The 24991-nt window shown below is 37.5% G+C and overlaps 1 protein-coding gene across 3 annotated transcripts in view; it reads right to left on the reverse strand.

The window, feature by feature from the left end:
• CTDSPL2 (CTD small phosphatase like 2) overlaps window positions 1-24991 on the reverse strand; it is a 71834-nt gene that overhangs the window by 42542 nt on the left and 4301 nt on the right. For all 3 annotated transcript variants that reach the window (XM_061182200.1, XM_061182202.1, XM_061182201.1), the window contains exon 2: window positions 7054-7263. In XM_061182200.1, the coding sequence (XP_061038183.1) occupies window positions 7054-7239 (186 nt within the window). In that variant the 5' untranslated portion in view covers window positions 7240-7263. The remainder of the gene's footprint in view (window positions 1-7053; window positions 7264-24991) is intronic.

Below are 24991 nucleotides of genomic sequence, written 5' to 3' on the forward strand. Positions count from 1 at the left end.
GTCCAAACGCCAAGTCCAGCACATTGCTTTTGTACGGCCAGCAAGCCAAGAGTAGTTTTTATATTTTTAAATGGTTGGGGGGGGGGGATGAAAAGAACGATAATATTTTATGACTCATGAAAATTATGATGAAAATCAAATATCAGTATACAAAGTCATGCTCATTCATTTATGTATTGTCTACAATGGAAGAGTTGAGTAGTAACTGCAATTACAGACAATATAGTCTGCAAAGCCTTAAATATCACTTATCTGAAATATTCACAGGAGAAGTTTACTAATTCCTATTCTAAGCTCCCACTTCTATGAGTTAGAAAAGTAGAAGTAAACCAGATAGAAAGTAGAAGAAAATATTAAAAATAAAAAGTAGAAATCAATTAAACAGACACTGGAAAGAGAAAATGAACAAAGACAGATGTTGGTTCTTTGAAAAAGTAATGAAACTGATAAAGCTCTAGGAGCAAGATGGATCAAAACAAAGATAAATCATAAATTATTCATATCAGGTGTGAAAAGAGAAACATATCATTACAGATGCTGCAGACATTATTAGGTTAATGCAGAAATACTGCAAAGACTTTACACCTAATAATTTGACAACTTTGATGAATAGACAAATTCCTTGGAAAACACATGACCAAAACTGAAGAAGAAATAGAAAAGCTAAACAACCCCATATATATTAAAGAAATCAAATTTATAATAAAAGCTATTCCATAAAGAAATCCCAGTCACATTCCAGAAATCCCTCTCCAGAATTCACCAGTGCATTCTACTCATAATTTAATGATGAGATAATACTTAGTCAACACAAGCTCTTTTAGAAAAAAAAAGCAGCAGAGGAACAGTTCTTGACTTGTTTTTTTTTTTTTTTTTTTTTTTAATTAATTTATTTTATTTTTGGCTGTGTTGGGTCTTCGTTTCTGTGCAAGGGCTTTCTCTAGTTGTGGCAAGCAGGGGCCACTCTTCATCGCAGTGCGCGGGCCTCTCACTATCGCGGCCTCTCTTGTTGCGGAGCACAGGCTCCAGACGCGCAGGCTCAGTAGTTGTGGCTCACGGGCCTAGTCGCTCTGCGAGCATGTGGGATCTTCCCAGACCAGGGCTCGAACCCGTGTCCCCTGCATTAGCAGGCAGACTCTCAACCACTGCGCCACCAGGGAAGCCCCTTGACTTGTTTTATGATACCAGAATAATCCTGATCCCAAAATCTTAAAGTATTACAAATCAAAACTACAGACCAAAACCCTCATGAACACAGATGTAAAAATCCTTAAAAACAAAAAACCCAGCAGCAAATCAAATCCAGCCATACAAGTTTGGTTTTCCATTCAAAAAAATTTATGTTCTACTCCACATTAAAAGAGGAAAATCTGAAGAATATCTCAACAGACACAGAAAAGTCTTTGATAAAACTCAACAACATAATAAAATCTTATAGCAAACTAGGAACAGAAGGGAACTTCCTCAAACTGATAAAAGATAACTATGGAAAACATTTAGCTAATGTAAACAAACTCTCTTCCCCTAAGATCAGTAACAAGTGTTTGCTCTCACCACTTCTACTGAACAATGTACTAGAGGTCCTAACCAATGCAATAAATGAAGAAAAAGAAATAAAAGGCCTAGAAATCAGAAGAGAACAAGAAAATTATAGTTATCTGGTATATGATTATGTATGTACAAAACCCTATGAAATCTTAAAGAATAGAATGATTAAGTGAATCTAGCAATTTCACATAATGCCTGGTCAATATAGAAAAATAAATTATATTTATATATATTAGCAACAAACAGAAAGTAAAAACTTTCATGTATTACATCATTTAAAACAGCATTGTAAAACATCAAATATCTAAGAATAAAACTAATGAAAGGTGTGTAAGACCTTGATATTGGCAGGAAAAAATTAAGAACACCTATATTAACATAGAGATATATCACGATCATGAAGTGGCAGACTCAATATTGTTAAGATGTCCAGTCTCACTAAATGATCTACATATGTGATACAATCTCTATTATAATTCCAGTAGGCTTTTCTGGAGAAACAGACAAGCTAATTCTAAAATTTACATGCAAGGGGACTTCCCTGGTGGTGCAGTGGTTGGGAATCCACCTGCCTATGCAGGAGACACAGGTTCGAGCCCTGGTCTGGGAGGATCCCACATGCCGCGGAGCAGCTAGGCCCGTGTACCACAACTACTAAGCCTGCGCTCTAGAGCCTGTGAGCCACAACTACTGAAACCCACACACCTAGAGCCCGTGCTCTGCAACAAGAGAAGCCACCTCAGTGAGAAGCCTGCACGCTGCAACGAAGAGTAGCCCCCGCCCGCAGCCAACTAGAGAAAGCTCTTGAGCAGCAATGAAGACCCAACACAGCCAAAAATAAATAAATTAATTAAAAAAATAATAATAAAATAAAATTTACATGTAAGTATAAAGGATCTAAAGTAGTAAAGCAAACTTAGAACAAAGTTGGAAGACATACTATCTCGTTTCAAGACTCACTATAAAAGCTGCAGTAATAAAGACAGTATCATATAAGTGTAAAAACAGATATACAGATCAATGGAACAGAATACATTTCAGAAATAGATCCAAACATAAATAGCCTCTGAGTTTCAAGCAAGATACCAATTAATCTAATGTGATAAGGAAAGTCTCTAACAAATGTTGACTAGATAGCCACAGGGAGGAAGAGAAAGGAGGAAGAACTTTTCCTTTCCTCTCATTCATTCATTCATCTATGTAGTTATTATGTCTCATGGGTTATTTCATCCTAGAGGTTACAATCTGTTACTACCAAAGCCTTAGAATGAGACATTTCTTCAAGGAACCCTGGTTCTTTTTGTGGAAGATGTTATTTAGAAACTAAGATCTGGGTGATAGGTGCACACAGTTCAGCAGATCAAGGAAGGAAATAGATGAATATATGCATAGGGTGTGTGTATGTGTGTGTGTGTGTGTGTGTGTAGGCAAAGGGATGGAGGGGAGGGAAGGAAAGAAGGGAGAAAATAAGAATATGAATGAATCTTAAAACCAATTATCTTTCCCTCCATTAAATTCAACCAGTCAGCCTGAGCTAATTTTTTTCATTCCATAATAAATGGTAGGACTTCCTTGGTGGTGCAGTGGTTAAGAATCCACCTGCCAGTGCAGGGGACACGGGTTGGAGCCCTGGTCCGGGAAGAATCCACGTGCTGTGGAGCAACTAAACCCGTGCACCGCAACTCCTAAGCCTGAGCTCTAGAGCCCACGAGCCACAACTACTGAAGCCCACACGCCTAGAGCCTGTGCTCTGCAACAAGAGAAGCCACCACAATAAGAAGCCCGCACATCACAATGAAGAGTAGCCTCCGCTCACTGCAACTAGAGAAAGTCCTTGTGCAGCAACGAAGACCCAGCGTGGCCAAAAATAAATAAGTTAATTAAAAATAAAAATAAACGGTAAATTAATCTAGTTGTTAAAGAACTCATCTAGAAAGATGTTCTTTTACACAAACAAATGAGATTTAACTTTGGAAGGAAGAAAATTCCCAAATATAACTATGAAGCTTAGTAATACAAAGGTTAAAGAGAACAAAGTTTTCATCTAATCATGTTTTTCACGCTAAGGAGCACAACCCATCAGTGGATCATAAAATCAATTTAAAACATGAAAATCACCTTTAAAAGGAGAATAAGAAACAACAGAATAGAAAAGAAAAATCAGAACACATCAAGTATGTTAAGCGTGAGTTTTGTTTCATATGTATGAATGTAGTATATAAGATGTTATTTCTTTCTGTGGATCATAGTTAAAAGATCTAAAAACACTGATTTAATGTAACAGGAAACTGATGAACCCTAACTATGACAGTGTAACAGTATTTAGGTAACAGAGAAAAAGACCATTTTGTTATGGGAAAACTCTAGAAACCACCTATTTAGAAAGGAATAGAGAGATAACTGGTATAAAGCAAATACATTTTAGTTGTGAGGTCTTCTTTCACTTCAAATATATATTAGGAATCTCATCATGCTAAAAGCAGAAAGACTGAGTATGACACTTCCTGAGTACTCTTACTGACAATTACATAATTCTGAAATGAGAGAAGTGGTAGATCCTTGAATCATAAAATCTAGATCTGAAAGAGATTAGAGATTTCATTCATTCTGTTACAGTCTGAGTTGTGTCCCCTAAAATTCCTTTGTTGGCGCTCTAACCCCAAAAGCCTGAGAACGTAGTCATACTTGGAGATAGGGCCTTTAAAGAAGTAATTAAAGTGGGATCATTAGGATGGGCCCTAATCCAAATATGACTAGTGTCCTTACAAGAAGAGGAGATTACAAAACAGACAACACATACACCAAGTGGCAACCATATGACGACACGGCAAGAAGGTGACCATCTGAAGTCAAGGAGCGAAGCCTCAGAAAAAACCAACCTGGCAACACCTCATCTTAGATTTCAAACTGCCAGAACTGTGAGAAAATAAATTTCTGTTGTTTAAGCTACCCAATCTGTGATATTTTGTTATGGCAGACTATTACATACCCTAGTAAACTAATACACACCTCTTAGATAAACAACATATGTTTAAATTATCTAAATACTCTCATGGCTAATTTATGCCAAGTTAGGACTAGAATACAGACAAAACTTATTAGGAAAATAAAAATGGGTCAGTGACAGTAAACTGGCAAGAATACCAGCAGCCATTCAAACTGGAAATCATACAGTAAAGAAGAGCAAAAAAGTTGGCCCATATGCAGAGACCAAGTTTCAAAAAGCCAGACTCATAAGACAGGCATGAGAGCAATGTCAGACACCTTAGAAGAAAGACAACTCAAAAGAGAAAGCAAGAAGACTTGTCTATAAAGTTCAATTCTAACCACATAACTTTAAAAGTCCAAAAGAAGAGAAAGGAAAGGTACCAAAGAAACCAGTGGCTGCATAGGGAGTTATCTAACTAACTTAGATTTTAAAAGGACACTTGTAGAAATAAGAGAAGCAGTCTGTCATCCAGTCAGAAAGACTGAAGACAGAGGATGATGATACATGCAAAAAATACTAGGGAAAAAAAAATGTCCTAGAAGAATAAGCTCCAAGCTTTGAGCTGATGATAGAATATAAATAAATGACAAAATCAGCAGCATAGAAAGACTCAATTCTTATTTACTTTCATCGAGAAAATTTTCAATCCTTACACAAGACAGGTGATGCTATAAAGATATTATCTAGCTACTTTGAGACAGAATGGTATAGGAAAAACAGCACAGATATCAGAGTCAAATAGTACCTGGGTTAAATCCCAGCATTGTCACTTATTGGAAAGGCAGTAGTGCATATTGTTAAATAATTGACAACAATTACTATAGAAAAACCCTGAGTGTTTTAATTGACATGGGCAAAAATTTGCTGACCAACAAAGAAGATCTAAAACTACTAAAGGAGAAAAAAGAAAGCATGACATGATATATGATACAATATAATATAATGCCACATTAGTAGAAGAATGTCCAAATCAACGGAAATAAATATGAACAGAAGTCAGAAGACATAGGAAAAACCTATGTTCGCTTCTGGTTGTTACCTTTCATGAACAACAGAAAAGGGTGACCAAGATGGTGATCTACATCATATATGTCATATAATGAAAACTAGAAATAGTTAGCGAGGACAGTCACTGAGGGTTTGTACTTGCACATGAAGAAAAAGAACCTATGAAAAAGTAAAGGGTAGGTATATTTTCTTCAAGATGAGGAAGAACTTTACAACATTTAGAAGTGTTCAGAGAATGAACTGACATACAGTGATGTTTTCATCAACAGGGGCTAATGATAACCCATACGGAATTTAAAGATTCAGGAATTCATGTTTCTGGAAGGAATTTTATCGTTGTTATACAATAATACTAGAATACTTCTAGACTCATGTAAATTAACTCAAACAAACTTTTAAAAATTACATTTAAAATTAACAAAAGAAATTTTACTTATATTATTAGAAAAACAAAACAAAATAAAACCACCAAAACAAAAAGGAAAATTCTAACACAGAATACTTCTAAATCTTGGCCAATGGTTCACAGTAACTAGGCTCTGTTAGTTCTATGATGACAAAAATCTATCACTATGAATAAACCGTCACATTGATCTATTTTTCTACTTATCAAAGTGACAAACTTACATTATAATAAGAAATTTATCATATATATAATAATCCCAAGAAAGAACATAAGAGTAGGCAACAGTGATAACAAAATCTACATACAATGAATGATAATAACATTATCATTAATGCATTAAAATTTCTCAAAATGCTTTTCCACCTGTTTGCCATCTAATCTGAAAACAACTCTGAGGCAGACAAAGCAGTTAGTATTAGTCCCATTTTACTGTCTTCCTGAGGCTAAGAGGGGCAAATGACTTTCCTCAGATCATTCAAGTTGGTCCAGAGTATGAAGTATGAATCTGGAGCATATGACTCCTGGTCAGTGTCCATTCTTTCTTTCTTTTTTTTTTTGGCTGCGCCACATGGCTTGCGGGATCTTAGCACCCCGACCAGGGATTGAACCCGGGCCCATGGCAGTGAAAGTGCCAAGTCCTAACCACTGGACCGCCAGGGAATTCCCCATTCTTTCTTTAATAACTTTTGTTTTCTCTTCAATGAATAATATATTTTCATTGTACAAATGTTAGAATTCAGATAGATAAATCATCTCCCTAATTAGACAATGTATTAATATTAACAAGAAACTTTAACTTATCTTTGAAATGAAAAAAAATGGAAGTAAAAGAAATAATTCAAGTAAATGAATAAGAAAACATTTCTTTTACTTCCCATAATTCTAAGTTGAGAAAACAGAAGGTTAAGTGGATCAGTTAAGTAGAATAATGTTTTCTTGACCGACCATTAAATATTTTACATGTCAATACTCTTAACACCAAAGTGTAGACACATTCCCTTAAATAGGGCTCTAGCAATATTAGATTTCTCAACTTTACATGCTTAAAGAAAACAACCTAAACTTCATTTTTAATGATATAATTAAAAGGTAAAACCATTACTTTGGGTGTGCTTCCTTTAATGAATTTTTTAATTGAAGACAACAAGCCAGTTTCATTCTTCGGTGGTTTTTCTCCTCCTGAAGGCAGGCTATCATCAACCTCTGAATATTTCCTCTTTGCTCTGACAGTGCGTTGTGTTTGGATTTGATTTGATTGCTGAGAAGCTTTCCGTGTTCTCAGCCTCATCTTTTATGGGTGCCACATGTAAAACTATAAGAGAAAAAAAATACAGGTTATTAAAATTAAACCTAGCATACCTATATGTGCCCAGCTTATATAATAAAAATATCTTGATTAAAAAGAAGTCCAGAGACGCCCTCAGGCGACCTACACGCAGAGGCGGGTCCAAATCCAAAGCTGAACCCCGGGAGCTGTGTGAACAAAGAAGAGAAAGGGAAATTTCTCCCAGCAGCCTCAGAAGCAGCGGATTAAAGCTCCACAAACAACTTGATGTACCTGCATCTGTGGAATACCTGAATAGACAACGAATCATCCCAAATTGAGGAGGGGGACTTTGGGAGCAAGATATATTATTTTCTCCCCATTTCCTCTTTTTGTGAGTGTGTACGTGTATGCTTCTGGGTGAGATTTTGTCTGTATAGCTTTGCTTTCACCATTTGCCCTAGGGTTCTGTCTGTCTGGGGTTTTTTTGTTTTTTTTTACTTAAAAAATTTTTTTTCTTAATAATTATTTTTTATTTTAATAACTTTATTTTACCTTACTTTATTTTATTTTATCCTCTTTCTTTCTTTCTATTTTTTCTCCCTTTAATTCTGAGCCGTGTGGATGAAAGGCTCTTGGTGCTCCAGCCAGGCATCAGGGCTGTGCCTCTGAGGTTGTGGAGAGCCAACTTCAGGACACTGGTCCACAAGAGACCTCCCAGCTCCACGTAATACCAAATGGCGAAAATCTCCCAGAGATCTCCATCTCAACACCAAGACCCAGCTTCACTCAACGACCAGCAAGCTACAGTGCTGGACACCCTATGCCAAACAACTAGCAAGACAGGAGCACAGCCCCATCCATTAGCAGAGAGGCTGCCTAAAATCATAATCCACAGACACCCCAAAACACACCACCAGACGTGGACCTGCCCACCAGAAAGACAAGATCCAGCCTCATCCACCAGAACACAGGCACTAGTCCCCTCCACCAGGAAGCCTACACAACCCACTGAACTAACCTTAGCCAATGGGGACAGATACCAAAAACAACAGGAACTATGAACCTGCAGCCTGCGAAAAGGAGACCCCAAACACAGTAAGATAAGCAAAATGAGAAGACAGCAAAACACACAGCAGATGAAGGAGCAAGGTAAAAACCCACCAGACCTAACAAATGAAGAGGAAATAGGCAGTCTACCTGAAAAAGAATTCAGAATAATGATAGTAAAGATGATCCAAAATCTTGGAAATAGAATAGACAAAATGCAAGAAACATTTAAAAAGGACACAGAAGAACTAAAGAGGAACCAAGCAATGATGAACAACACAATAAATGAAATTAAAAATACTCTAGAAGGGATCAATAGCAGAATAACTGAGGCAGAAGAACAGATAAGTGACCTGGAAGATAAAATAGTGGAAATAACTACTGCAGAGCAGAATAAAGAAAAAAGAATGAAAAGAACTGAGGACAGTCTCAGAGACCTCTGGGACAACGTTAAACGCACCCTGATTCAAATTATAGGGGTCCCAGAAGAAGAAGAGAAAAAGAAAGGGACTGAGAAAATATTTGAAGAGATTATAGTTGAAAACTTCCCTAATATGGGAAAGAAAATAGTTAATCAAGTCCTGGAAGCACAGAGAGTCCCGTACAGGATAAATCCAAGGAGAAACATGCCAAGACACATATTAATCAAACTATCAAAAATTAAATATAAAGAAAACATATTAAAAGCAGCAAGGGAAAAACAACAAATAACACACAAGGGAATCCCCATAAGGTTAACAGCTGATCTTTCAGCAGAAACTCTACAAGCCAGAAGGGAGTGGCAGGCCATATTTAAAGTGATGAAGGAGAAAAACCTACAACCAAGATTACTCTACCCAGCAAGGATCTCATTCAGATTTGATGGAGAAATTAAAACCTTTACAGACAAGCAAAAGCTCAGAGAGTTCAGCACCACCAAACCAGCTTTACAACAAATGCTAAAGGAACTTCTCTAGGCAAGAAACACAAGAGAAGGAAAACACCTACAATAACAAACCCAAAACATTTAAGAAAATGGGAATAGGAACATACATATCGATAATTACCTTAAATGTAAATGGATTAAATGCTCCCACCAAAAGACACAGACTGGCTGAATGGATACAAAAACAAGACCCGTATATATGTTGTCTACAAGAGACCCACTTCAGACCTAGGGACACATACAGACTGAAAGTGAGGGGATGGAAATTGCAGCTCTATTTACAATAGCCAGGACATGGAAGCAACCTAAGTGTCCATCATCGGATGAATGGATAAAGATGTGGCACATATATACAATGGAATATTACTCAGCCATAAAAAGAAACGAAATTGAGTTATTTGTAGTGAGGTGGATGGAGTTAGAGTCTGTCATACGGAGTGAAGTAAGTCAGAAAGAGAAAAACAAATACAGTATGCTAACACATATATATGGAATCTAAGGAAAAAAAAAAAGAAAAAAAAGGTCATGAAGAACCTAGTGGCAAGATGGGAATAAAGACACAGACCTACTAGAGAATGGACTTGAGGATATGGGGAGGGGGAAGGGTAAGATGTGACAAAGGGAGAGAGTGGCATGGACATATATACACTACCAAACGTAAAATAGATAGCTAGTGGGAAGCAACCGCATAGCACAGGGAGATCAGCTCTGTACTGTGTGACCACCTAGAGGGGTGGGATAGGGAGGGTGGGAGGGAGGGAGATGCAAGAGGGAAGAGATATGGGAACATATGTATATGTAAAACTGATTCACTTTGTTATAAAGCAGAAAGTAACACACCATTGTAAAGCAATTATACTCCAATAAAGATGTTAAAAAAAAAAGAATGTATAATCATTCAATGTACAATAGATTAAACAATGAGTAAAAAAAAAAAAAAGTCCAGGTCTATAAGGGATTGAAATAAGAAATTGACATTTTATTTATTTATTTTGGCCATACCACACATGACTTGCGGGATCTTAGTTCCCCGACCAGGGGTTGAACCCGGGCCCTTGGCAGTGAGATCGCGGAGTCCTAACCATTGGGCCACCAGGGAATTCCCAAGAAACTAACCTTTTAATTGAAACGCGTAGTGCTTTGAATTTTATTACATTCTCCCAAATAACCTTCCCACAACTTCTGAAATATTATATCCTATGATCTAACAGAGCGTGCATGTTCCTTCCAGAGCACTATGCTGCCTCCACCCATGCTGACATTATCATTCATTTAATCACTCATTCATTCATTCAACAAGTATTTACTGGGCACTTACCACATTCTAGGCACTGGGCTAGGTAAGTGCCTAGTTAAACAAGATAGAGAAGGTTTTTACCCTCTGGAGCTTACAATGTAGTGGAAAAAACCCTTAGTCAATGAATGAATTAATTCCATGAGCACAATTCTAAATATCAACAAGTATACATGTATCAATATAACAAGAATGACTGGATCATTTCGTGGTATTTGATGTTACCATATGTAATGATCTTTTTTTTTTTTTAAAGTGTTCAATTCAGTGACATTTATTACATTTGCGGTGTTGCCCAACCATCACCATTATCTATTTTCAGAACATTTTCAATCACCCCCAGAGGAGACCCCATACCTATTGGCAGTCACTCCCCATTTTCCCCTGCCCTTAGCCCTAAGCAACCACTAATCTCTTTTCTGTCTCTATGGATTTCCCTATTCTGGACACTTCATATAAGTGGAATCACACAATATATGGTCCTGTATAACTGTTTCTTTCACTTAGGATAATGTTTTCAAGGTTCATCCATGTTGTAGCATGTATCAGTACACTATTCCCATTCACGGCTGAGTAATGTTCCATTGAATGGGTAAGACTACATTTTGTTTATCCATTCATCTACTGATGGACATTTGTGTTGTTTCTACCTTTTGGTTAAGTGTGAATAGTGCTGGAGCGAACGTTCATGTACAAGTTTCTTTTTGACCACCTGTTTTGAGTTCTCTTGGGTATGTAACCAGGAGTGGAATTGTTGGTTCATGTGGTGATTTTATGTTTAACATACTGAGGAACTGCTGTTTTCCACAGCAGCGGCACCATTTTATATTCCCACCAGCAATGTATAAGGTTTTCACTTTTTCCATATCCTCACCAACACTTGTTACTTGTTTATTTTTTTATTATAGCCATTTTAGTGGGGGTGAAGTGGTATCTCATTGTGGCTTTGATTTGCATTTCCTAATGGCTAATGATGTTGAGCATCTTTTCCTGTGCCTGTTGGCCATTTGTTTGTAATGATCCTTTAAATACCAAATTCACGGGGCTTCCCTGGTGGCGCAGTGGTTGAGAATTCGCCTGCCAATGCAGGGGACACGGGTTCGAGCCCTGGTCTGGGAAGATCCCACATGCCGCAGAACAGCTGGGCCCCGTGAGCCACAATTACTGAGCCTGCGCGTCTGGAGCCTGTGCTCCGCAACAAGAGAGGCCGCGATAGTGAGAGGCCCGCGCACCGCGATGAAGAGTGGCCCCCGCTTGCCACGACTAGAGAAAGCCCTCGCACAGAAACGAAGACCCAACACAGCCAAAAAAAAAAAAAAAAAAAATTAAATACCAAATTCACATCAGAAAGAAAATATGAGGCCATCAATTTGAACTCTCTCATTTCACTGATGAGAAAATTAATGGCTGGCAAAAATTGTCCCAAGACTTAGAAGTAGTTGAGAACATTCCCTGAATTATAATCTGTGAAATAGAATACAAAAACTACTACACTAATAATTAAGAGATGTTAATTAGGTCTAATCCTACTTCAATCATAGCTAAGCTATAGCCACTTAACTATTTTTTCACCTGTATGATGAATACATTATTCATCTTACCATCTTGACGCTCAAAATGAAAAAGAAATTAGAAAAGCTATAAAGTGCAGAGAAGAGTAAAACTACTCACAACAGTGAATGCATTAGCAAAAAAGTCTAACCAGTTAAGCACTCTAAACTCCTAAAGGTGAAGAAATTCTTGGCAAAGAGTAGGGTCTTCACAGACAAATTAGGAAACTTAAGAAGTCATGTCTTGGGCTTCCCTGGTGGCGCAGTGGTTAAGAATCTGCCTGCCAATGCAGGGGACACGGGTTCGAGCCCTGGTCCGGGAAGATCTCACATGCCATGGAGCAACTAAGCCCGTGCACCACAACTACTGAACCTGCGCTCTAGAGCCTGCACGCCTAGAGCCCGTGCTCCGCAACAAGAGAAGCCACCGTGAGAAGCCTGCGCACTTCAACGAAGAGTAGCCCCTGCCCGCCGCAACTAGAGAAAGCCTGCGTGCAGCAATGAAGACCCAACAGAGCCAAAAACAAAAAACAAACAGACAAAAAGTCGTGTCTTTAGTAATGCAACACAACAGTCACAGAAAAAAAGTTAGGACCCCTCCCTTTTTTAACATATAGAAACTACACACACACACACAAACACACACACAATCTACTTCAACAAAAAAGTCCCAACCTCAAAGGCTTCACCAGAGGAGTCCTAAAATATCTTTCCAAACAACCATTTTTCATCACCAAATAGTGCTCAGTTTTAAGTTGTCATCCCCAAATAAAACAAATACTGCCTTTTCTCCTAAAGAGTCAATGTTACCTTCTAAAGGGATTTACTCGAGGCATGTATTATTTACTTAAATAACTTTATTTACAGTGTATAAATTTTGTCTTAATTCCTTTGTTCTTCAGCACAGCACTCCTTAGAAAAGGAAAGTTCCCATAAAGCAAATGCATGGGGGAATTTTTCAAAAAGAAAGTTATTTGTATTCAATTTCTGTAAAAATCTGTAAAAATTTTTAAAAAATATTTTCAAAAATACCTATGGGTGAACCTATCTTAAACCCAGAATCTTTAATGGAAATTTAAAAATTTTATGAAATAATATCTTCATATAAAGTAGGTCTTAAAAGACTAAACACATATAGCTAGTTCAGTCCAAGGAGTTCAGCTCATTAAAATTTAAATATTTATTGGTCACCTGCTACCAGTATGGTAATAAAAGGACAAAAATGATAACTCTTCCCATGAGAATCAAAAAGTCTAACAGGTTAAGTATAGATACACATCATAGTGTATATACAAAATGCTAGATCACTCTTCATGGAGAGAGTGAAGAAGATTTTAGGAAAGCTTAGGAGAAAGGTCCTTTGAACTTAAAACTAACCAGTCACTGGAAAGAAAGACAAGAGCATTTAAAGAAGGAGGCTGGAATGTAGAGGGTTTTAGTCCATTCCAGTAATGAGTTGTAAAAGGTATACTTAATAGTTCTAAAAGGGCTGGAGCAGGCAAGCCCTCATGAACTTTCGAAACTGACCATCAAGACTAAAATCTTACAAAGTATGTTCTTTGACCACAATTATAAATCAAAAACAAATCTTAAATGGTACCATATACTTGAAATTTTTTTAATTTATAAATAAATCATGAGTCAAAAAAGAATTCACAAGGGAAATACAAAATATTTTGAAATGAAAATTAACAAAAAGAGAGCACATCAAAATTTCTGGGATGTAATAAGCAGCACTTAGAGGGAAATTATAAACATACACGTACCTAACAACAGAGTCCCCAAATATATAAAGTTAAAATTGTCAATCTAAGTGAAAAACAGGCAATTCAACAAGAGTTGGAGGCTTTAATACTCCACTTTCAAAAATGGATAGAATAACTAGACAGAAGATCAATAATGAAACAGAAGATCTGAACAATTCTCGAGACCTAAGAGTCATATACATAGAACACTCCATCCAACAACAGAATACACATTCTTCTCAACTTACAAATGGAATATTCTCCAAGAAAGACTACATGTTAAGACACAAAACAAGTCTCACCTTTAAAAGAACTGAAATCGGGCCTCCCTGGTGGCACAGTGGTTAAGAATCAGCCTGCCAATGCAGGGGACATGGGTTCAAGCCCTGGTCCGGGAAGATCCCACATGCTGCAGAGCAACTAAGCCCATGTGCCACAACTACTGAGCCTGCACTCTAGAGCCCGCGTGCTACAACTACTGAAGACCGCGCGCCTAGAGCCCATGCTCTGCAACAAGAGAAGCCACCACAATGAGAAGCCCGCACACCACGACGAAGAGTAGCCCCCAGTCGCTGCAACTAGGGAAAGCCTGCACACAGCAATGAAGACCCAACACAGCCAAAAATAAAATAAATAAAATAAATAAATTTATAAAATAAATAAAATAACTGAAATCATACAAGTATATGATCTCCAACCACATTGGAATTAAATTAGAAATCACAAGGAAGGAAGGTTGAGAAATTAACAAATGTGCAAAAATTAAACAACAAACTCCTAAATAACCACTGTGTCAAAGAAGAAATCACAAGCGGAATTAGAAAATACTTCACAATGAATGAAAACAAAAACACAACACACCAAAACTCACAGCATGCCCCTAAAAGCAGTGCTCAGAAGACAACTTACAGCGTGAATGCTAATATTTTTAAAAAGACCTCCAATCAATAAAAAAGCCTTCTAGCTTAAAAAACTAGAAAGAGAAAAGCAAACTAAATCTAAAGCAAGCAGAAGAAAGAAAATAATAAAGAAATAGAACAGAAATACATCAAACAGATAATTTTTTAAAAAACAATGAAGCCTAAAGTTGGTTCTTTGAAAAGAGCAACAAAATTCACAAATCTTTAGAACTAGACAAGAAAAAAAGAGAAGACTAAACCTACTAAAATCGTCAATGAAAGAAGTGACATTAATACCAACTTCACAGAAATAAAATGGATTATGAGAAAATACTACGAAAAACTGTACACCAACAAATTAGATAACCTAGATTCAATGGACACATTTTTAAGAAGACACAACTAAAATGACTCAAGAAAAAACAGAAAAAGACTCATAACAAGTAAAGAGATTTAATTAATAATAAAAAATACTTGCCACAAAGAAAAGTCCAAGACCAGGTGGCTTCACTGGTAAATTTTACATAATGTTTAAAGAAGAAGTAACACCAACCTTTCTCAAATTCTTCCAAAAAATTGAGGAACACCTCCCAACTCAATCTATGAGGCCAGCATTACCCTGATACCAAAGTCAAACAAAGACACTACAAGAAAACTACACATCAATATCCCTTAGGAACATAGACAGGAATATCCTCAACGAAATACTAGCAAACGAAATCCAGCAGCTTAATAGAAGGATTACACACCATGACCAAGTGGTATTTCTCTCAGGAATACAAGGGTGGTTTAATATGAAAACTAATCAATCTAATACACCATATTAAAAGAATAAAGGAAAAACTCCACACAATCATCTCAGTTGATACAGAAAAAGTATCTGACCAAACCCAACGTCCTTTTACAATAAAAATACTCAACAAACCAGGAGTAGAAGGGAATTCTTACCCAATAAAAGGCATCTACAAAAGCCCCAGAGCTCATACTTCATAGTGAAAAGCTAAATGCCATCCTCCTATGATCAAAAATAAGACAAGGATGTCTATTCTCACTACTTCGATTCAACATTTTACTGGAGGTTCTAGTCAATTAAGCAAGAAAAAGAAACCCATGTTAGAAAGGAAAAATAAAACTATCTCCTTGTAGATGACATGCTCTTATACAAATAACTATAAAAGCAAAAACCATAAAAGGAAAAACTGAATAAACTAGGCTTCATAAAAATTAAAAATTTTCTGTTCACCAAGACACCAGTAAAAAAAATCAAAAGGCAAGCAACAAACTGACGCAATATTCATAAAACATGTATCTTGTAAAGCACTTGTATGCAGAATACAAAGAAATCCTAAAACATAACGAAGACAAACAAACCAACAGAAAAAAATGAGCAAAAGATTTGAGAAGATACTTCATAACAGCTAGATAACTTGCCACAAGCATATGAAATGATACTCAATATTATTTATCATCATAAGTGTAAGTTAGAAACATAATAGCATACTAATCTGCACCTACTTGAATTGCAAAAAGTATTGTAAAAAGACTGACAACAATAAATGGTAGCAAGGATGTGGAACAATGAGGACTCTCATATTTTGCTGATGGGAATGTAATTTTGGTAAAAGTTGAGCAATTTCTAATAAACAACACATAGCCCTCTGATCCAATAATTTCACTTCTAAGTTTTTAAACAAGAGAAATATAAACATGTCCACAAGGTACTTTTACCAAAATGTTCCTGGCAGCTTTATTTACAATAGCCCCAAACTGGGAACAATGAAAATGCTCAGCAACAGAAAGATGAATATTGTGGGTTTTGTTTTGTTTTTTACAGTGGAATAATAATCAGAAACAGAAAGCAACAATTACTAATATCATCAACAACATGAAAGAATCTCACAGACACTGAGCAATGACAGACACAAAAGAGTATGCATTTGGTGATGCATTAAAAAGGCAGAGGCAAAAATAATCTAAGGAGAAAAAAAAAAATCAGAATAAAAGTTGCCTTGAGGAAAGGAAATGTCCTATATTGTGATATGGGTGTAGATTTGTCAAAACTTACAGCTAAGATCTATGTATTTCAAAGTATATAAAATTTACCTAAATAAACACCTGTAAAAAGTTCTTATGAATAACAACCAACCAGGTAGGAGTGGGTGGAGGTATAGATCAAAGAAGACAGACAAAATGTTAATAACTACTAAAACTGAGTGATGGTTATATGGAGATTCATTGTTTACTTTGTGCATATGTTTGATATTTTCCATTAAAAAATAAGAACAACAAAAATCCTGACTATGAGAGCTAATGACAGGGTTCAATATGAGGAAACTGCCGAATAAAGTCAAAACAGAGTAGGACAGGATCAAATGAGAAAAGCAAAGAGAATACTAGAAAAAGAGGGAAAGAGGAACATAAACTAAGCAATCTCCAGAGAGCAGTCCTCCATATTTTCAAACACTGTAAGAAAACAACAGAAAGTTCCACTTAAGCCAAAACCTATCTTTAACCAAAGCTCCTTCTAAAAGTTTAGGAAAACAAATTTCACATTAAAAAGTAACAGAAATCAGACCAGAGCCCAAATAGCTATCATAAGAAGAAGAAGAAAAAAAAGAGAAGCAGAATAAAATCCCTAATTTCCTATAAACAATAAAATTACAAAAAGTAACCCCATAAAAACAGATCACAACTATAAACCGCTTCCAAGGAAAGGTTAAAACCACTAATATAAGAACAAATTTAACTGGAATTCAGGGGGGTGGGGAGGAAGTGACAGAAGTCAGAAAAAAATTAAAAAGTAAAAAAAAAAATTATTTCAAAAATGAAGACTAAAGAAAAAAGAACAAAGAAGTAAATGAACACAACAGATAGAAAAAAGAAGAAATATTTCTAAACATTAAAAAAAATGCAGGGCCTTCCCTGGTGGCGCAGTGGTTGAGAGTCTGCCTGCCAATGCGGGGGACACGGGTTCGAGCCCTGGTCTGGGAGGATCCCACATGCCGCGGAGCAACTGGGCCCGTGAGCCACAGCTACTGAGACTGCGCATCTGGAGCCTGTGCTCCGCAACAAGAGAGGCCACGACAGTGAGGGGCCCGCGCACCGCGATGAAGAGTGGCCCCCGCTCGCTGCAACTGGAGAAAGCCCTCACACAGAAATGAAGACCCAACACAGCCAAATAAATAAATAAAATAAATTTAAAAATAAAAAAAAAAATGCAGGGGCTTCCCTGATGGCGCAGTGGTTGAGAGTCTGCCTGCCAATGCAGGGGACGCAGGTTCGCGCCCTGGTCTGGGAGGATCCCATATGCCGCGGAGCAACTGGGCCCGTAAGCCACAAATACTGAGCCTGCGCGTCTGGAGCCTGTGCCCCACAACAAGAGAGGCCGCGGCGGTGAAAGGCCTGCGCACCGCAACGAAGAGTGGCCCCGCTTGCCGCAACTAGAGAAAGCCCTCGCACAGAAACGAAGACCCCAAACAGCCAAAAATAAATAAATAAATAAAAATGCTGGCTTAACTCCTAGAGAGTTTCAAAAAAAAGGAAAAAAAATGCAGATTCAAGAAAAACTGATCAAATATTGAAGAGAGTCAAAGATCAGACACTCAAAAGTATAACAAGAAAACTTTCCAGAAACAGAAGTTTGAAACCATGTATTGAAAGACACAGACATGAGAATAGCAACCCAGAAAGACAAATACCAAGACAGTCTAGTATGAGTTACTACAACTTTAAATTACTGAATTTTAAGAAATGGGGGAAAAATTCTTTGGACATATAGGCAAGACAGACATAGGCAAACTTTTTCTTACAGAATCAGAGAGTAAATATTTTAGGCTTACAAAAAAACCATAGGGTGAAAGTTATATGAAATTCAAATATCAATGTCCAGTGTCCACAGCCATGCTCACTGGTTTCCATATTGTCTATGGCACTGCATAGCATAAGCAGCCAAAGACAATATGTAAATGAATAGACATAGCTGTGTACAAAAACAAAAACGAAAAACAAAAAAAGGGTTTACAAGCACAGGCAGTCAGCCCATGGGCAGTAGTTCGCAGACCCCTGATTTAGGCATGCACTAAGTGACTTTATAATGGACAGAATATGAGACTATTCTAAATTTTTCAATAGCAACGCTTTATGCCAGAAAAAAATGGAGTAACATATTTAAAATAAAATAATCAAGGAAAGAACATGTAAACCGGCCTTCCCTGGTGGCGCAGTGGTTAAGAATCTGCCTGCCAATGCAGGGGACACGGGTTCAAGCCCTGGTCCAGGAAGATCCCACATGCTGCAGAGCAACTAAGCCCGTGTGCCGCAACTACTGAGCCGGCGCTCTAGAGCCTGCGAGCCACAACTACTGAGCCCGCGTGCCTAGAGCCCATGCTCCGCAACGAGAAGCCACCACAATGAGAAGACTGCACATCACAACGAAGAGTAGACCCCATTCGCTGCAACTAGAGAAAGCCCACATGCAGCAACTAAGACCCAATGCAGCCCCCTCCCCCGCCCAAAAAAAAGAACATGTAAACCAAGGATTTTATATCCAACAAAAATAACCTGTAAAGGGACTTACCTGGTGGCCGCCTGCCAATGCAGGGGACATGGGTTCGATCCCTGGTCCGGGAAGATCCCACATGCTGTGGAGCAACTAAGCCCGTGAGCCACAACTACTGAGCCTGAGCCCTAGAGCCCTAGAGCCACAAGTACTGAGCCCACGTGCCACAAGTACTGAATCCCATGCGCCTAGAGCCCACAACGAGAAGCCACCACAATGAGAAGCCCATGCACAGCCCCCCTCGCCACAACTAGAGAAAGGCTACGTGCAGCAACGAAGACCCAATGCAGCCAAAAATAAATAAATAAATAAATAAATAAATAAATGTATAACCAAAAAAAAAAAAAAAAAAAAAGATAACCTGATCAGCCCCATATTTAAAAAAATTTAAATCGCAGGAAAAGTCTCCAACATAGAGAATTCCAGACCCAGATGACTTCACTGGAGAATCCTACCAAACACCTTAATAAAAAACAAAACAAACAACAAACTCTTCCAGAAAACAGAAGGGAACACTTCCCAACTTATTTTATGAGGCCAGCATTACCCGACCAAAACCAAAAACAATACATATCAATTGGGCCAAGTACTGATCAGAAATTGCCTACACAATATCTGCAATAGTCTAATTTTATTACCTAAACATAAAATATAAAAGGAAGAGTTTTACACATACACATACAGCCTCATCTTGGTAACTCTACTATTTATGTTAGAAATTAACCATCCTCTAGGTTCTTTAGCGCTCCATTACTAGATAAATTCTTTTCTATTACCAGTAAAAATAGAATAATACAAGTAAAGATTGGGAAATGAGTACATCAGGGAAATAAATCTACTACTAATGAATGAAATAGATACAATTTAAGTAGATTACATCACAAACAAACATAGCAATGGGTGCAACAACATTTTAAGCTTAAGAACTCATGACATTGGGGGGAGAGTATATAAGGTAAAACATTTCCACTTTTTCAACATTTGAACCAGATCTCATCTCAGGAATAGAAAAAGCTGATTGTTCAGCAATCTAAAACCAAGCAATTAAGTTTACTTTCTATGTATCTGCAACCCAGCTAAAAAGATTGGGGGTGGGGGCCTCTTCCAAATTGCAACATTAATTCTTCTAGCTTCTGTATCATCTATAAATTTCAGACTCTCATCCAACAGCTTTCTCAACACTTTCACTCTGAACCTCAAATTCAATTTACCCAAGGCTGAACTCACCTTTCCTATCCCACCCCTATTCCCAAACCTGCTCTTCCTTTTGTATATTTCCTGCTGTATTCTTTTTTTTTTTTGGCCGCACCGCGCAGCATGTGGGATTTTAGTTCCCTGAGCAGGGATGGAACCCGAGCCTCCTGCATTGGAATTGTGGAGTCTTAACCACTGGACCACCAAGGTAGTCCCCCTACTCTATTCTTTTTTTTTTTTTTTTATAAAATGAGCTCAGCTTTTTTTTTTTTTTTTTGGCTGCATTGGGTCTTCGTTGCTGCGCGCGGGCTTTCTCTAGCTGCGGCGAGTGGGGGGCTACTCTTCGTTGCGGTACGCGGGCTTCTCACTGCGGGGGCTTCTCTCATTGTGGAGCACAGGCTCTAGGTGCGTGGGCTTCAGTAGTTGTGGCACGCAGGCTCAGTAGTTGAGGCTCGTGGGCTCTAGAGTGCAGGCTCAGCAGTTGTGGCACACGGGCTTAGTTGCTCAGCGGCATGTGGGATTTTCCCGGACCAGGGCTCGAACCCATGTCCCCTGCATTGGCAGGCGGATTCTTAACCACTGTGCCACCAGGGAAGCCCCCCCTACTATATTCTTAATCACAAGTAATCTGCCTAATCAATCAAGCCAGAAACCATCCTAAACACCTAGTCATTTTTCCTCTCCTTTGTCCCCTAAAGTCAATCACCAAATCCTCATGATTCTACCTCTAAAATATTTCTCAGTCTGCCCCCTTTAAATCCATCCTCTGCACTCTACAAATCTGCCTGTTCCCACGAACTCCCTTCAAAATAAAGACTAAACTCTAGCAATATATATAAAACCCTCCAAGATCTACCTCTCCAAGTCTTTTTTCACTGCTATTTGCTGCCTCACTCTTTGCACTCCAGTAATAAGTTTCTTGCCCACACTGTGCTGTATCATGCTTCTGCTTTTCTCTTTACCTCAAACATTCCTTCCTTTCAACTAATTCTTATCCTCATCATTTAAAGCTCAGCCCAAGTATCATGCACCCCAATAAGTAACCACCCCCACATGCCCATGCCTGTGTAAACTGGTGATTATCTCTCCTTAGCTCTTAACAAATCATACTGAAATAATCTATTTATATATCTTTAACTGCACTAAACTGTAAGAGTGTTGAAGGCAGAGATCTTATCTGTAACTCCAACAACCCGGTACACATGAAAGCTCAACCTTTGTTGAACTGAACTATAATTTTTCTCATTTCCCTCAAAGAGACAAGAGAATAGGGAAAAAAAATATGTCACTGAAACACAAAATCCTCACTGCAGTAATCAATTCTTGCTCACAAAAAGAGGCCTACAAATAAAACTAAAAATATTCCTTCCTCATAAGATTTCCTTCCTTTTCACAAAATCCCTGACCCCAAGCAATATTTGATGCCAACAATTATGGCTGCAAATTGTCTTGTGTTAACAAGATTATAATAATGATACAAGCATAAACTCAGTTGATAATTCGCTTTTGAGGTCTTGAGTACACAAATTTCTATCAAAACAACAAGACAGCACACTGCATATGAAAGATTCTTAACAAATTATCTAGGACTAATCTAATGTGCATTCTTTCAAACAAATTTTTGCTGAATAAAAGAGAGAAAAGGGAAACAAAAGTGGGCAAAAAAATATGAATAAGAAAATTGTAAAAAGATCACAAATCAAACTTTAAAGGCAACACAGTCTGGGTTTCCCCATAAAATTTAGGTATATATAATTTATAAATTGCCTATATAAAGAAAATATGCATGCAAAGTTCTGGAGTAGGCTCCTGAGGGAGTTACTAGAGGAAGAGCCCCTGGACTGGGAGGTATCAGTCCTGAATCTATCACTAGTTAGCTGTAACACTGATTAGACACTAATTAAGTCATGCAATCATTCTAGCATTTCATTTCCTCAACAGCAAAAGAAGTTATTGGACATCAGATCTATGCATTTTACTACATGTAAATTTTACCTAAAAAAAGAGCTGTCAAAACAGATGAGTCATTAATTAATCTGAGCTGTTTTCATCCTTCTATCACATACAACTTATCTAGAAGCACCCTAATTAAGACCAACACTTACTACATGTTAAAAAGTCTTCAGATGGTTCATCATTAAGGAAACAAAGACTAGACGACCCTTTTAGTCTCCTCTAGCTCTAAATTTCTGAGTTTGTTAATTTATACTCTATTACAAATGGTACCACTACTCAATTTACACTCATGAAAGAAAAAGCTAAAAATCACTGCCTTAGTTGACACCAAATGACAAAAGTATCAGTATCTGTTTTCACTATCTATATTTCCAGTTGAATAATCTGAAATCAACAGGTTCAGATACTACCACTGTCCACTTTTACTCTCCTTCCTTTACTACCTTCCCAAGCCCTTCATTAAATGACTTTACAGAAAGAAGAGATTTCTTGGTCCCTCCCACTTATCACCTAATAAAAGTCAAAAGTCAACTAGGGCAGGAGGATTAAGTAGAGGAGGATTATATAAAGCATCAACTCCAAGACAGGTAGATTCTTTTCCCTGAACCCTGCCCAACAAAGTGTGTGATAAAGTGGTCTTTTTAGGTTATTATTATGCGATACATAACTTTCTCTCCTTTTTTAAACTAGATAATGGAATTCTTCAAAAACTACTAAATATAAACATAATCAAAAATATTTGGAAAAAAAAAAAACAGCTGCTGAGTTGGGTTGATAAAATTATGGCTCTTTTTCCTCTTAAAGTTTTCTTCAATGAACAACAACCAAAAAAAAAAAAAGTTTTTTCTAAAACCATGATCAATTAATTTTCTCTGGGTTGTTAGATTATTGATGACTAAATGCTCAATGAAAATATGAAATGATTTTTTAAAGATGGCATTGTTCAGTTTGTTGATCACTGAAAATACAGCCACTCACATACATGTTTTAAAATACTATTATTAGGGCTTCCCTGGTGGCGCAGTGGTTGAGAATCTGCCTGCCAATGCAGGGGACACGGGTTCGAGCCCTGGTCTGGGAAGATCCCACATGCCACGGAGCAACTGGGCCCGTGAGCCACAGTTACTGAGCCTGCACATCTGGAGCCTGTGCTCCGCAACAAGAGAGGCTGCCGTAGTGAGAGGTCTGCGCACCGCGATGAAGAGTGGCCCCCACTTGCCGCAACTAGAGAAAGCCCTCGCACAGAAACGAAGACCCAACACAACCATAAATTAAAAAAATAAAATAATTAAAATACTATTATTAGGACCCCAACTTAAAACTTTGCATGTACTCAGAAGAAATACCATTAGGGCAAAATCAGTATTTGTTATGTACCGAATGAGACAGTATGTACTTCTGCTGAGGACAGACTTGTATTTCTCTCACCTAAGCTTTAAGGCAACAGTAATTTGGAGATTGTTCTAATTTTAACTAACTGCAGTAAGTATAATTTACACATCTTGTAAAAAGAAGCATTCTATTACACAGCATGAAAGAAATTCATACCAATAAAACTTTATAACAAAATGTGCTATTTTAGAAAAAATATAGTTATGAGTTCATAAGAATTGAGTATTATAATATTCATTAGAAACTTGTCAAAAGCACATGGGAGGGCTTCCCTGGTGGCGCAGTGGTTAAGAATCCACCTGCCAATGCAGGAGACACGGGTTCGAGCCCTGGTCCAGCAAGATCCCACACGCCGCGGAGCAACTCAGCCTGTGCGCCACAACTACTGAGCCTGCGCTCCAGAGCCCGAGAGCCACAACTACTGAAGCCCGTGAGCCTAGAGCCCGTGCTCCACAACAAGAGAAGCCACCGCGATGAGAAGCCCACGTGAAGAGAAGCACAGTGAAGAGTAGCCGCCACTCGCCGCAACTAGAGAAAGCCCGCACAATGCAACAAAGACCCAATGCAACCAAAAAGAAATAATAAATAAACTTTTAAAAATCATATTAAAAAGCTATTAATGAGATTTAAAAAAAGAAAGCACACGGGAAACCTGTCACTCCAGTGTGTCACTTTTCATCATATTACTATCCTTTCTATGGAATATATATATTCCAATACATGCAATTTTTAAAATTTACAGGAGTAACCTGTATACATGCAAGTTACAATGTACTTATTGGATACATTAAAGAAAATTTGAAGAATAAAAAAGTGAAGTTAATTTTGGCAGAATTTTCCTAAGAATGCTTTTTATTTAAGTAGTTCTCACCAAAATTGGGCAAGGGGAGAGATATAACTACTCCTTCAATAAAAGCCTCTATTTAAAGAAAATTAATTTTATATTCAACTTACTCTCAGGCCAGTAGAAATATGAAACTCTCAGAACACATTAATTTGATAATAAGAAAAGAAATCAATGAGATGTTGGCAAAAAGGAAAAATAGTTATTAATTAAAAATCTTTGAGTACCTGAAATAATTTCCTACTATTCTTATTAATACTACCTACCAAAGAAAAACTGATCATTATGATTGAGATAAACCGAAGACAAAAAGTTTTAAGAAGAGTTTTAAGAAGAACTTTTATCTAAATTACTAGTCAAAGATGAGGT

The sequence above is a fragment of the Eubalaena glacialis genome, chromosome 2, assembly GCF_028564815.1.
Source record: "Eubalaena glacialis isolate mEubGla1 chromosome 2, mEubGla1.1.hap2.+ XY, whole genome shotgun sequence".
Taxonomy (NCBI): Eukaryota; Metazoa; Chordata; class Mammalia; order Artiodactyla; family Balaenidae; genus Eubalaena; species Eubalaena glacialis.